The 13,114-nt window shown below is 33.3% G+C and overlaps 2 protein-coding genes across 2 annotated transcripts; both read right to left on the bottom strand.

Moving 5' to 3' along the window:
• Positions 1–13: 13 nt before the first annotated feature.
• LOC119635051 lies at positions 14–5,895 on the bottom strand. The gene is made up of 2 exons (XM_038029568.1): positions 5,736–5,895; positions 14–5,670 (listed from the first exon to the last, which is right to left on the bottom strand). Exons 1-2 carry the CDS (start codon positions 5,805–5,807, stop codon positions 1,846–1,848), a joined length of 3,897 nt encoding a protein of 1,298 aa, XP_037885496.1. The 5' UTR covers positions 5,808–5,895; the 3' UTR covers positions 14–1,845.
• Positions 5,896–7,477: 1,582 nt separating this feature from the next.
• On the bottom strand, positions 7,478–11,948 carry LOC119634888 (tubulin alpha-3 chain). Its single transcript, XM_038029303.1, has 5 exons — positions 11,776–11,948; positions 9,004–9,226; positions 8,781–8,932; positions 8,564–8,713; positions 7,478–8,475 (listed from the first exon to the last, which is right to left on the bottom strand). Exons 1-5 carry the CDS (start codon positions 11,776–11,778, stop codon positions 7,651–7,653), a joined length of 1,353 nt encoding a protein of 450 aa, XP_037885231.1. The 5' UTR covers positions 11,779–11,948; the 3' UTR covers positions 7,478–7,650.
• Between the last annotated feature and the right edge of the window lie 1,166 nt (positions 11,949–13,114).

Below are 13,114 nucleotides of genomic sequence, written 5' to 3'. Positions count from 1 at the left end.
TATATACATATATATATGCGGCTAAAATTGTTTTTATTTTTATACAATTTAACTTTAGGTTTACATAAATAACCTAAGAAGAAGTAATAGATAAAAAAAAAAAAGAAAAAAAATTGTTATATAAAAACTGTAGTGAATATATGACTTAAAATGTTTACGCCACCTTTTTTTATATATATAAAAGGACACAAGAACAACAACTAGACAATAACCAATTAAAATTTGTTGTAAACCTGTAAATTCTTTTTTCATTTGCAATATTCTTTAGGATGTTTGTTTAAGACGAAGTGATAAGAAAGAAAAAACCATAGTTGTGCGGATGGCTGCGAATGGTTTTATTTTTTATAAAAATAATTTTCATCTCCTTTTAAAATTGATGCTCAATTACTCTCAAGCAATTTAATATTATTCAGCAAAACTCTATATGATATTTGAACGGATGAATTTTTTTGGTGTAATAGAATCCATTCCGGAACTAATAGAAAAAATATATGCCATTAGAAATTTCAAGAGGCTATCCTAACTGAAGCGTGCATTTTCACCGAAAGCTTTCCATCACACAACTGTAACATAACGAAGGCCAAATGACACACCGGTATTGCTTGCACGATGAGATATCCAAAGCACATATGGTAAGAAAATACATGCTCCGCTTGTCTTAAAACTGTAGGAATATTTATACACAATTTTGTAATCATTATAGAATCTGTTAGCAGATAGAATATATTTTGCAATTTTATGATATCACAATACATATATCCTACGTGTTACGACTTTTACTTGCTCTGCATAATCAATCAAGTTTAGTCAACTTTTGCATGACGGGCGGTGTGTACAAAAGAGCAGGAAAGTAATCAATGCGAGTTAATGACTCACACTTGCTGTGAATTGCAGGTTCATGTGAAAAATTCTTCTCCTTTTCAGGTTGTATCGCAGAGGTACCATCGCAGAGTTTTTCTTTTTTATTTACACAATTTCACGTTGCAGGGATTTTCGAGGCATACGTTTGTCGTCTAAAACAATAAGTTTAATTCATAAGTTTAATTTTTTACTTCAAATATTTGCGAAATAAATATATATATATATATATATATATCAGCCTGAAGGGTCGAGGGGGGAAAAGATTTCGACTAAGAACTCAATGGTCGTGGGTTTAAATCTCAAGTGCGATAGAATGCGGTTCAATGATGTCAACAGTTCTAGATGCTAGCGATTCAAGACTTTAGTCTCAGAATTGATTTCTGTTGAATATTTTTTATTGCCTTAAAAAAGATTGCGAAGATGGGGAAAAGATTTGTTGCCAAAAAAAAAAAAAAAAGACAAGCTTTAAATATGAATTCAATTGTGCAATAATGCATTTTCTTTCTAACTATTCCAGCAAAAAGAAAAAAAAAATTGATTGCCTAAATTATTTACAGGCAGCTAAAGAGGGACTTAAAAGATAGATTAAGTCGCGGTTAGTAAAAAGTCTCTATCGCTTTCTATCAAGTGGCCACATGATTTCGCATACAAAAAAAAAAAATTAATGCAATATAATTTTACAATAACAACTAGAGCACAGGCTTTCTCATTTTTTTGTATTCTTTATTGCATCTGAGATAAAATAAGGGAACGTTTTTAATAAGTTAATATACGGAAGCAATTTTAATTGTTATTATTCTTCTTCTTCTTCTTATGAATAATTTTTTTAAATCTATTTTATGCTATTATGCTTACTCGTAATTAATTTAAGATTTTTTTATGAAAAATTTTATTTAACAAAATTTCAAATATGAGTGAATTGATCTCGGAATATGTTTTGCCAATTATCGCATCGTGTTCTGTGTGCAAAAACACAGATGGAGTTTATGGACTTTGAGTTGTTTCTCTAAAATTGGACGAGTTGTCCAAACTAATTTTCAAACCACATAAGCGACATAAATATCCATACCACATTCGTCTAGTTACTGGATCCATTATGATAAAGTATACAAATAAAACGAATCCTTGCAAGGTTGCCGTAAGTGAAAATAAATAGGAAAATACTAAACCAACTTTCATTGCAGACATTAATCCAAATACCCATGTAAAGCCTAAAAGAAAGAATAAAAGTATAAGTAATCTAATTTGAGATAAGACAAGGCCTTTCTCGGATTGACGAATCGATCCGGCTGGACTGTTTAGAATGTTATAAATAACAAATAGATAAATAGATAAATTCGTTAAAATAACTAGAATGACGGGAAGGACAATGCCAAGATATAAAGATAGTCCGGTAGGATAACAAATCGGATTGCTCGTTTCAATTGGAATATAAGATTCGCTATCTAAAGATAAACACAATATTACGGGTACTAGTGGCAGACACCAACCGATAAGCGTTGATTTTACGAGAAATCGTTTCGGACGCGTATTACCGAAAATTTGAACGTAACGTTTAAATTGAAGATACGCTATTATGATCATCCAGCAAAATTGTACCAGCACAGAATAATGCAATAAAGCGCCAATTGCGATACAGCTGGAGAACATTTTATTCGAAATTAAATGTTGTGTGTTCCGCTCAGTATTCACGAAACAGAATAACACCATTTGCAAAGCAATCGCCACTGATAGTTGCAGCAGAACTTTCGAGTTGATCTTTTTACGCCACGTACGGAACACGCAAGCTGTTAAAAATATTCCCAATATTCCGAATAAGGATAATGAACAGCCAAAAAGTGTGATGACATCTAAAGCTTCTTGATGAATCTTGGCCACAATGATATCCTCTTCCGAATTAATTGGTAAATTATCTCTAGTACCAACAAGGTAAGCGAACGGTGTTAAATGTGTACAACCGCATAGAATCGTATCATTTGCGTCCGATAATTTCAAAAATAAAAGGCCATCATTAACCCATTTCTCGTAGTTCCAATAGCTACACGCTTGCTCTGTCTCGACAGCATTTGCCATCTGTCCATCGTTTCCGCTCACAGTATTGTTATTTATTTGACCATCACCGTTGATTTTTAGAACTAATGGTACAATATCGGGAAGATCGGTATCGTGACCGGGTATAGATATTGATATTACTTTTCCTTCACCGGAAACCATTTGATTAACAATTGTCTTGTTCTCCTGGAAAAATTTATCATTCGCATAGATTTTTATGACGACCTTTGGTTGGGGACGCTGATCAATTGTTTGATTTAAATGAATGGAAATTTCATCCAATCTTTGCCATATGAGCTCCGGCACATACGTACCCATTAAAATATTTAATTCGTTTAGCAGCTCATTAGCGCTTTGATTACCCAAAATGAAGCGATAATATTCATTTTCAAAAGCGCCTTGAAGCGTTGCATTTTCATTTGTTGCATTAACGTCGTCAGGATCTGCTTGGAACAGGGCTACACCAGTAACATTCGCTACATCCGGATCTATGATAAATATTAACAAATTTGATGCAATATTTGCAACAACACCAATGTCTTCATACTCGATAATTGTTACCGTTGAATCGTTTCTATTTTCTTCAACTGTCTGCAACATCTCGCTTATTGATGATCTTTCGAAATCTTCAAATTCTACCCACATTTGTTCAATTAGATTTTCGAAAATATCCAACAATATATTCGTGGAATTTAAAACTAATGTCGTTTGCAAGGTATGCTCATCGACTTCGAGGAGATTATTGTAAATATGCATTACATCGATAAACGTTTCAGAAATATTTTGGAATTGATGCTTTGTTGCTAGGGTACTGTTACTACTTTCCATCATAAAATTTGCAGTTATACTACGAACAATGTTAGCTAAATAGTGTACATCGGCTGGGATGAGATTTTCTAAATTTAATTCTAATAATTTTCGAATATTTTTGATAATTATATCCGGTTGATTATTGAAATCTTTCATTTTATCAATCATATAAAGATTTTTTGTAATATATTTCGGAGCTATATCAGTTATGCATATAGACTTAATATCAGATAATGTATCCCAATATGCTCCCTGAATAGAATTTCCAAGGCATTTGCGTGTAAGTGGTAGACCGTTATTTTGCAAGCAAAATTTGAATGTAGTAGCAAACTGACCGCGACGCGCCATCTTCCATTGATCGTCGGGAAAACAGAATTCAGTACTACGTACCGAAGAAGTTAAATGCGGCTGCCAAATTTTCATTAATGCGATCAATAAATCTCGTGCCATTAACCGTAATCGCGTATCAGTCTCTTTGGTGTTCAAATCGTTTTTATCGTTCCGCAATGCGTTCGAGTCTGATTTTATCGACACTAGTGCATGACATAAAGCCCTTAAATCGCCTAAATCCGATGATACTGAATCCATTTGCATTACACGTACCTTATGTATACGCAAAACTTTTAAGACTTTGTCTTTCGCCCGAACGGCTTTCAAGTTCCGTTTGATTTCGTTAGCCAGTTTACGTCTGCTTTGACACATTGAACGAGCATTTTCAACATCGCAGCGAATATCGACCATAAGCGCATAGTTGTAGCCTCGCCTATGTTTTGTCGCTTCTATCTTTTCGGTCGATACTAAAGTGAAATTGAAAATTGTATGCGCTTCACACCAATACAATCCCGGATTATCGCTTCTTATCTTCAATTTAAACATTGTCTTAGTCTTTTGGTCATTTTCCCAAATTTTATCGATATAAACATTAGCGATTTCGTCGTAATCGCCGGCATTCGTAAAACAATGAATCGCTAATTTGTAACGATTTTCATTAGACCATATATATAATCGATTGTAAACCGTTAATATCAAATCTTTTGTATATGTATTAATATTCAAAGTCATCTCTAACGCGTTGCTTTTATTATTCGTTAATTGAATGAAACTTAAGGCTGGCATTTGCTTTTGCGTTGATATAAAATTGATTCGTTTCTTTTTATCTAAAACCCATAGGCTGCCGTTTATCGACTGCCCTAAACTGATTAAATTTTCAATTTTTATCCGATGTGCATTAAATATTATCCATATGGAATTATTCTTTCGATTGTATTCGTCAAGCGAAACAATTCGACAATTATGATTATCCAAAGTTATTCCATAACATTGATTCGGTAAATGACTTAATGCCCCATATTGTTCCGGGCAACCAAATATGGCTACAAAATGTTCCCGGAATACGCAGACAGAGTATAATTCTTGATGGCAATCAGTAATTTTGAATTCTGAAGATGATATTTCTTCGTGCAAGTGAGCCGCAAGGCAATGTTTTTTCGACTCGTTGCCCGAAATAATGAAAGCTTCATTGAAATTGTATAGCTGATTCCAATGCCTACCGGGCAATCGAATTACAAATGGTTTAAATCTTTTTTCCTCCAATCGTCTAACCGGCATCCAAAATTGTGTTATATTCATTTTCATCAATTGCCATTTTAGTTCACTATTAAGATCTCGCCGGGTTATTAAATAATCTGAACCGTAGCAGGCATGTTCATCAAATGTTTGAGGGAATTTTGATACTTTCAAACACACATATCTTCTATTCCAAACAATTTCGATTAGATCATCAGGGCATTGATGGTTCTTTCTATCACTGATTTTTGACGGCAATTTGCTATCGCCAGTAGCGGAAGCATCTGGATGTGATACGTCCGAGTCGGAATCATCATTTAATTGCAATTCCATTTTCCCATCATTTTCGTATAATAATTCGTTTTTATATGATGTCATCATCTGCACGAATATGCATAGCAGTAGTAGTAGTAGTAGTAGTAGTAGTAAGCGGAATATTTACTTACATTTAATTTGGAAGACGAGCTTAAAACATTAGTTTGCTTTAATACAAACAAAGTCAACAAAATGATTAACATATTTTGATTTTCTAATTTATTTAAGATGAAGTTAATATCATAACTCAGATGTAAGATTAAGAATAATAAAAAAAAAAAAAATCGAAGAAATTTGATCGTATCTCTTGACTTCGGACTTTTGCTGCTTATCTAAACGCATTCAACAATGCACTAAGCGCATAATCTTCAGGTGACAGCATTATAATATGATATCAATTTCAAATTTTAACTGATATAATAAGTAAATCAGTGCTTTTGGTATACACTTTCAAAAATCTTCTGTATGCCGTGACATCAATTCCTGCAGTGGGGATGGACGATGAAAAGGGGCGGTCTGAGTAAGACCCAGCTTGATTGATAACAAGTAATAGAAGGCATAGAAGAATTTTGTAAAGTCTTACCAACTTGAGACTTGTAGACTATATTTTTTCCATATACTTATTACATAATAGTTGGTTTGAAAGAGCGCCTACTATGAAATTCCTATTGACATGTCATTATATTAATTCCGCAGCGCCGCAGATACAAAAGTAGAGTTGAGTAGCATTAAAATTCAAATTTTGCCAAAGAACCGATTTCGAGAAAGGTGTATGAACGATGAGTATGAGCGCAAAGAAGGGAAAATCTGATCACTGATAAAGAGATGCGTTTTTCACTCTAATATATACAACAATTTTATCTAAATTCACATAAGAGATTACGATCGTTGATAATAACACACACACACACACACACTTGTTACTTGCTGCATTTTCGAATTTACCTAATTTATGTACTTTTTTTTTTCATTTCCATTCGTAAAATAAATTTTGATAACTTGTTACCAAAGGACTCAGGTCAGTTAAGGACTTGTAAAAAGTTAAAAAAAAACCGTTCATGACGATACACTATCTTTGTCGAAATACAAAAGTAACCAGTAAGTAAGAAAACGTAAGAAAATTAAATTCGATCATCATCGAATCTGTTCTACCCGTTACCGTGATCCTTAAGAAGTGAAAACAGAATTCATTTTTCATTACTCTATAATATTGTGTGGGCGCGGTGAATAGATGAAGATGCCTTAATTTTTGAATATTGTTTGTGTTCTTTGTAATATATGGTTAAGGATACACACATATATATATCTTGTGGTATCTATGCAGCTTCCTTCTGGGCGTTGCGAACGTGTTGACAAAACTCACTTCTTCCTTCGATGATCGGTGTAACAATTGCTTTTTTAAATCGTTTTCCAAAACATTCTAACTGACGATGCATCTGCATCTAATAATGATAAGAAATTTTTAAACAACGAATCGATTATCTTCGAAAATATTATGAAAAATCATTTTTAATGATATGTAAGATGAAGACGTATCTTGGAAATATATCATATTGCATGTGACGTGTTATCTGGCAGCGATGTGATATGAATTTATAGTCGATGCTGTTCACGTTTATCTAAAGCATCCGAAAGGCACGTATCTGCACTTAAGGATTTGCTGTCAATCCTGCTTTAAGACGACTGTTATTTTTGAACAAAGTAAAACAATGGCAATGACATACATAAGAGGTTTTCTTTTTGCATTCAAAAAGCTTTATTCTTTTTAATGTTTGTGACGCAATGTAAAAATCCTTTCTTTTTTTTTTTTTATATATATATTTGTGTGTATAAAAGCCACAAACAAACAAATCTTGAAAAATGTCATTTTCATTTAAAAATACTGGATTAATTATAAATTGGAAAACGAAACGGCAAACGGTGAGTGAGTTTTGTAGTTAGTATGTTGAAAGATAGGAGAAATGAAACTGTGAATGTACTTCGATTCCATAAAATGGTATATGAAAGCGTTGCATTATTTTGATAATTTTTTTTTTTGTATTTGCTTTAGTATTCATCTCCTTCGCCAGCTTCTCCTTCAGTTGAATCAATGCCAACCTCTTCATAATCTTTTTCCAATGCGGCCAAATCTTCGCGGGCTTCGGAAAATTCGCCTTCTTCCATGCCCTCGCCAACGTACCAATGAACAAAGGCACGCTTGGCATACATTAAATCAAATTTGTGATCAAGACGAGCCCAAGCTTCAGCGATCGCAGTAGTATTAGATAACATGCAGACAGCACGTTGTACCTTTGCCAAATCGCCGCCTGGCACAACAGTTGGCGGCTGATAATTGATGCCCACCTTAAAACCTGTGGGGCACCAATCCACAAATTGAATCGAACGTTTCGTTTTAATAGTAGCAATCGCTGCATTTACATCCTTGGGTACAACGTCACCCCGATAGAGCATACAGCAAGCCATATATTTGCCATGACGTGGATCGCATTTGACCATCTGATTGGCGGGTTCGAAGCAAGCATTCGTAATTTCAGCAACAGTCAATTGTTCGTGGTATGCCTTCTCGGCGGAAATTACGGGAGCGTAAGTGGCCAATGGGAAATGTATGCGTGGATATGGAACCAAATTTGTTTGAAATTCAGTTAAATCAACATTGAGAGCACCGTCAAATCGTAACGATGCAGTAATTGACGACACAATTTGACCAATTAAACGGTTTAAGTTGGTGTAGGTTGGACGCTCTATATCCAAATTACGACGACAAATATCATATATGGCTTCATTATCAACCATGAAAGCGCAATCTGAATGCTCAAGCGTTGTATGAGTAGTTAGGATCGAGTTATATGGCTCCACGACAGCGGTGCTAACCTAATTAACGATAACAGTTTGCGATTAAAGTCCATTAATATAATAAATCGAAACTATATATATGGATAAAGAATCGAGACGCGTTTACCTGAGGTGCTGGATAAATTGAAAATTCCAATTTTGACTTTTTGCCATAGTCAACGGACAGACGTTCCATTAAAAGTGAAGTAAAACCGCTGCCAGTGCCTCCACCGAAAGAATGAAAAACCAGAAAACCTTGCAATCCCGTACATTGATCCTGAAATAATGTTGGGAAAAAAATATTTTGTGAATTGCCCTGATATCCTCGCAATTCCAAAACTGACAGCAAGTTTACGAATACGATCAAGCACTAAATCGACAATTTCTTTCCCAATAGTGTAATGGCCACGAGCGTAATTATTAGCAGCATCTTCTTTACCGGTTATCAATTGCTCCGGATGAAAAAGCTGACGATAGGTTCCGGTACGAACTTCATCTACAAAGAGCATTAAACATTAATTGATTTTATTACGCTAACATTCGCCCCTAATGTTTAAAGAAACTTACCTACAACAGTAGGCTCCAAATCTACAAACACAGCACGAGGCACATGTTTACCCGAGCCCGTCTCACTGAAAAAGGTGTTAAACGAGTCATCTCCCCCTCCGATAGTTTTATCAGATGGCATCTGGCCATCGGGCTGAATGCCATGTTCTAGGCAATATAACTCCCAGCAAGCATTACCAATTTGGACGCCAGCTTGACCAATATGAACCGATATACATTCCCTCTGGAGGAGATGCATTAAAATAGTGTAAGTAAGTAATGTTTGAAAATATTAAGAAAAAAAAATTTGATAAAAGAAAAAGAAAAAATCTTAAGCTAAAGATAACTCTTCTGTATAGTGATAGAAAGCTAAATGTCCTTTAAGATAAAATTATTCGAATCGAAAATTCAATGAGATATGTATATTTGAACCGGTTTGAAATCCGGATCCTGTTGCATGAGCAACAAATCAAAAAACTTTGTGAGGCAAATCATGATGAGTAAGAGAAGCAATGAAATTTTGTAAAAATGAGTCAAATAACTTTAACTTATTTTAATTTCTTCTTATTTTTTTAGAGCCATCAACGAAGAAAAAGCGTTATATTCATTTTGTCAAAACGTTTGGAACGCCCAGAAGGAAGCTGCAGAGACCGCACAAAGCATATATGTATTCTTGACCAACATCAAATTCTAAATCGATTTAATCTTGTCTGTCTGTCCGTCTGTGTAATGTCTGTTGTAAACATGCTCCTAGCCGCAAAAATTAAGCTCTCGACCTCAAATTTGGCAGAAACGTTGGAAGTTCTTACACGCGGGTAGGTATTGAAAATGACCCAAATCGAAAACACTTGTTTTTTGAAAGGATTAGAAAAATTGATTGATCTCTCATTACTCATGAACTGTAGCAGATAAATGTAGGAAAATTTGAAAGTATATTCTATTGCAGCATCTGAACAAAAATAGACAAAAAATTGACCACGCCTACTCAATATTATAGTTTAAGTATCAAAGTTTAATTTTTTTTTTTGCAATACCTTTATAAGGCGCAGTAATAAGCTTCAAAAACCCCATAAAGTATATAAATTCTTGGCCGATCTCAAATTTCCCGACCCAAATAGATAACTGAAGCACGGATTTCACGTTGTTCTATACCGATTTTTTTTCTTTTCTTTATTACGTTAATGTAAACCACAAAAGTAATTTTAATTGTAGTTTCTTTTGAATTTTTATTTAGTTATGGGAAATACTTATTGTTGAAAATGAATATATCTATATATATATATATATATATATATTTATACAACTTCCATTCTCTAGCATTATATTTTGCTTTAATTTAGTTATACTTCGCTATCTATTTCACTGCTTTCAGACTTAAAAGCCAAATTGGTATATAAGAAGTTTCACGGGTGTGTCTTGTGTGTATATATTCATATAAAGTGTGAATAAATTGTGCTCTATGCAATAAAATAGGAACGGAATGGTCTGTATACGACTTCTATATATATACATGCATAAATGCATGCATACATGTATACATACATCTGCAAGTATGCACATTTGCAGAAAAAATTACCCCCACTCTTTGCTTTACATGCAGTAGGAATGGTATGATGATGAGTAGAATATGCTTGCGCGTATATATCCGTCTATAGGCGATTGCATGTCAGTGTATTAAATCCGCTTGAAATAACCAAATAAATCCTACGAAGAAAAACAGATGTACATTATATACAGAATATGCACGCAAGAGCGTATCCATTTTTTCATATCTTCATTTCGTTGCAACCCACCCCTATACGCGGTTGATTTATATCAAAGTCAGTCAACATCTAACATTTCTTGCCTGAATAGGGAAATTTTATCATTTAATTTGACATTGATTTGCAATTTGCAATGGATATAGGCATACCTAATTACTACATTTTACAACCACACCCACTTTAGAAGAAATTATAGGTCATTTTGTTCTTATATTATATTAGCATTTTTTCTTACGGGAAGAGCAAACAACGCAAAAAAGGAAGACGATTATCTTATTATATTCATTTCATGGTGAATCTAGGAGTGTCGTATGTTATTCGTATTAAGGCGGCGACTTTTATTTGTTTTCTTTTTCCTATTTAATTACTCGAAACGACATTTATTTTTAGTGTGATGAGTCAAAAAGGCTGCAAGGGCCTTTATGATTGCTATGTAAATTGCGTGAGTTCATATAGGTGGGCGAACTCCTTCGTGTATTTGTATTTATAAATATATGCACATGTAGATGTGCATGCGTTGGCTTTTAATATAGAACTTCATAAATTGTCATCTTAAATATTAACTCAAACGTTCTTAAATCATTTGAAGGACACAAAAAACTTCTTAATTAAATTAAATTTTAATTGCTTTGTATATATATATATATATATATATATATTTGAATTTTTTTTTGGTCATCGTCTAGAAGCTATTGCAAACCTACGCTAATAAACATGAATTCTTTTGTATAAAATTTTAAAATTTTACTACTACAAGTTCGAATGTATGATTGATTCGAATTTCTTTTTCTAAATGAAAATAAAATAATAATAATGATTAGTACCACTCCTGAAATACCGCTCAAGCATGATTTCAAGCACAGACCGTGACCATACGACATACGCAAGAAGAAGTTTACATTCGTACATACTACACTGCTTTAATTTCATAAATTTAATTTTGATTTGTTTGTCTTTTTACTAAAGTCATTGAACCTATAAGCAAAGCCAAGTGCAATAATAAGAAATTTTGTTAAATTTCTAAACTTACCATTCTGATGTGTATCCTTATTAGATGTGGCAGTAAGAAAGTAGTAAGAAAAAGAGTATATTTATGAGCGTTTTTTAGAAAGGTATTTCACACAATTCTTATTAAAAGTTCGCGAGCGCACGTATATCCAAAGCTGTCTGCAATGCAACAAATCTGGAAATTAACTGAGCGAATTGCGTTCATAAATGCGGAATTTATATATCAGCCAAACCGGTTTATGCTGAGAGAAATAAAACATTTAACAAAGTATTGCACATCCATATTCACATCTGTCTACTTGCGGTAAGTATGCGTGTATGGCGCATATATCCATAAAAAGCATTCTCTTACTTACCAATGGAGTTCTATATGCTCTTGCTTTGTGCAGAAATTTGTCCATAAGTCATAAGCACACAGAGGATAGTTTATACATGTAATGATTTATGAAAAAAGAAAATTGTGATCTATTTAAGCCGAATTTTTTATATCTCTTCATTATATTCTTGTCTTTGCTGCCTTGCTGTTTGTTTTGCTCTCATCTATGCAGCTCAATACTTTTCTAATAATAATTCTTTAATTAAACATGAATCTTGTGCCCACTCATAGAAATTGGTCGTAACTCATGAGTAGGCAAGCATCGAAACATTACGACCTATTCATCCTTTACTGACGCATGCTTCCTGCATATGTATATATAGTTATCCAATTAGCAATTTTATCCGTTGCAAGCATTTGATAACAAAAACGAATAAGGCCTGTAGAAATTTTTCTGACGATCCCCTTTGTTAAAGATATACCGGTATCAGCACAGTACATTCCGGATAAATTCAATTATTCGTTTAAGATAGGTTCCAATTTTTGATTAGTTTAAAAATGATTACAACGTAAAAAAAAAACTCGAAAATTTGAAAATTTAGTTAAATGATCGATTATAATTGAATGCCGTTTTTCTGACTATGAAAATACCAATAGTAGTAGCTAATATTAATTTTATCAACAGTGTTAATACCGAAAAGGTATTGAAAACTTATTATTATTATTATTATTTTAATTTTAGACTAATGAATTGAATTCTTAGACTAAAAAAAGAGACATTGAGCACTAGCAACACAGGCTATCGGCTCTAATTTAAATAAATTAATATTAGATAATAAGCTTAGTAGTATTAATAAAGTAAAATATTGAAAACGTAAATTTTAATATTTGCATAGATATGTTATTTTCTATATAAATAATTTCCTTCTGTTTTTTTTTGCATCAAAATTTGTATCAACGTTTTTCTTTTTCCTTGCGAATATAAACTTGTTTCCCACTTACGCTCGCTTTGTAATTTGGGTACATTTTATGGCCATTGACAAGT

The sequence above is a fragment of the Glossina fuscipes genome, unplaced genomic scaffold (assembly GCF_014805625.2).
Source record: "Glossina fuscipes isolate IAEA_lab_2018 unplaced genomic scaffold, Yale_Gfus_2 3, whole genome shotgun sequence".
In the NCBI taxonomy this organism is placed as follows: Eukaryota; Metazoa; Arthropoda; class Insecta; order Diptera; family Glossinidae; genus Glossina; species Glossina fuscipes.
This window is presented reverse-complemented; position numbering and strand designations above follow the sequence as displayed.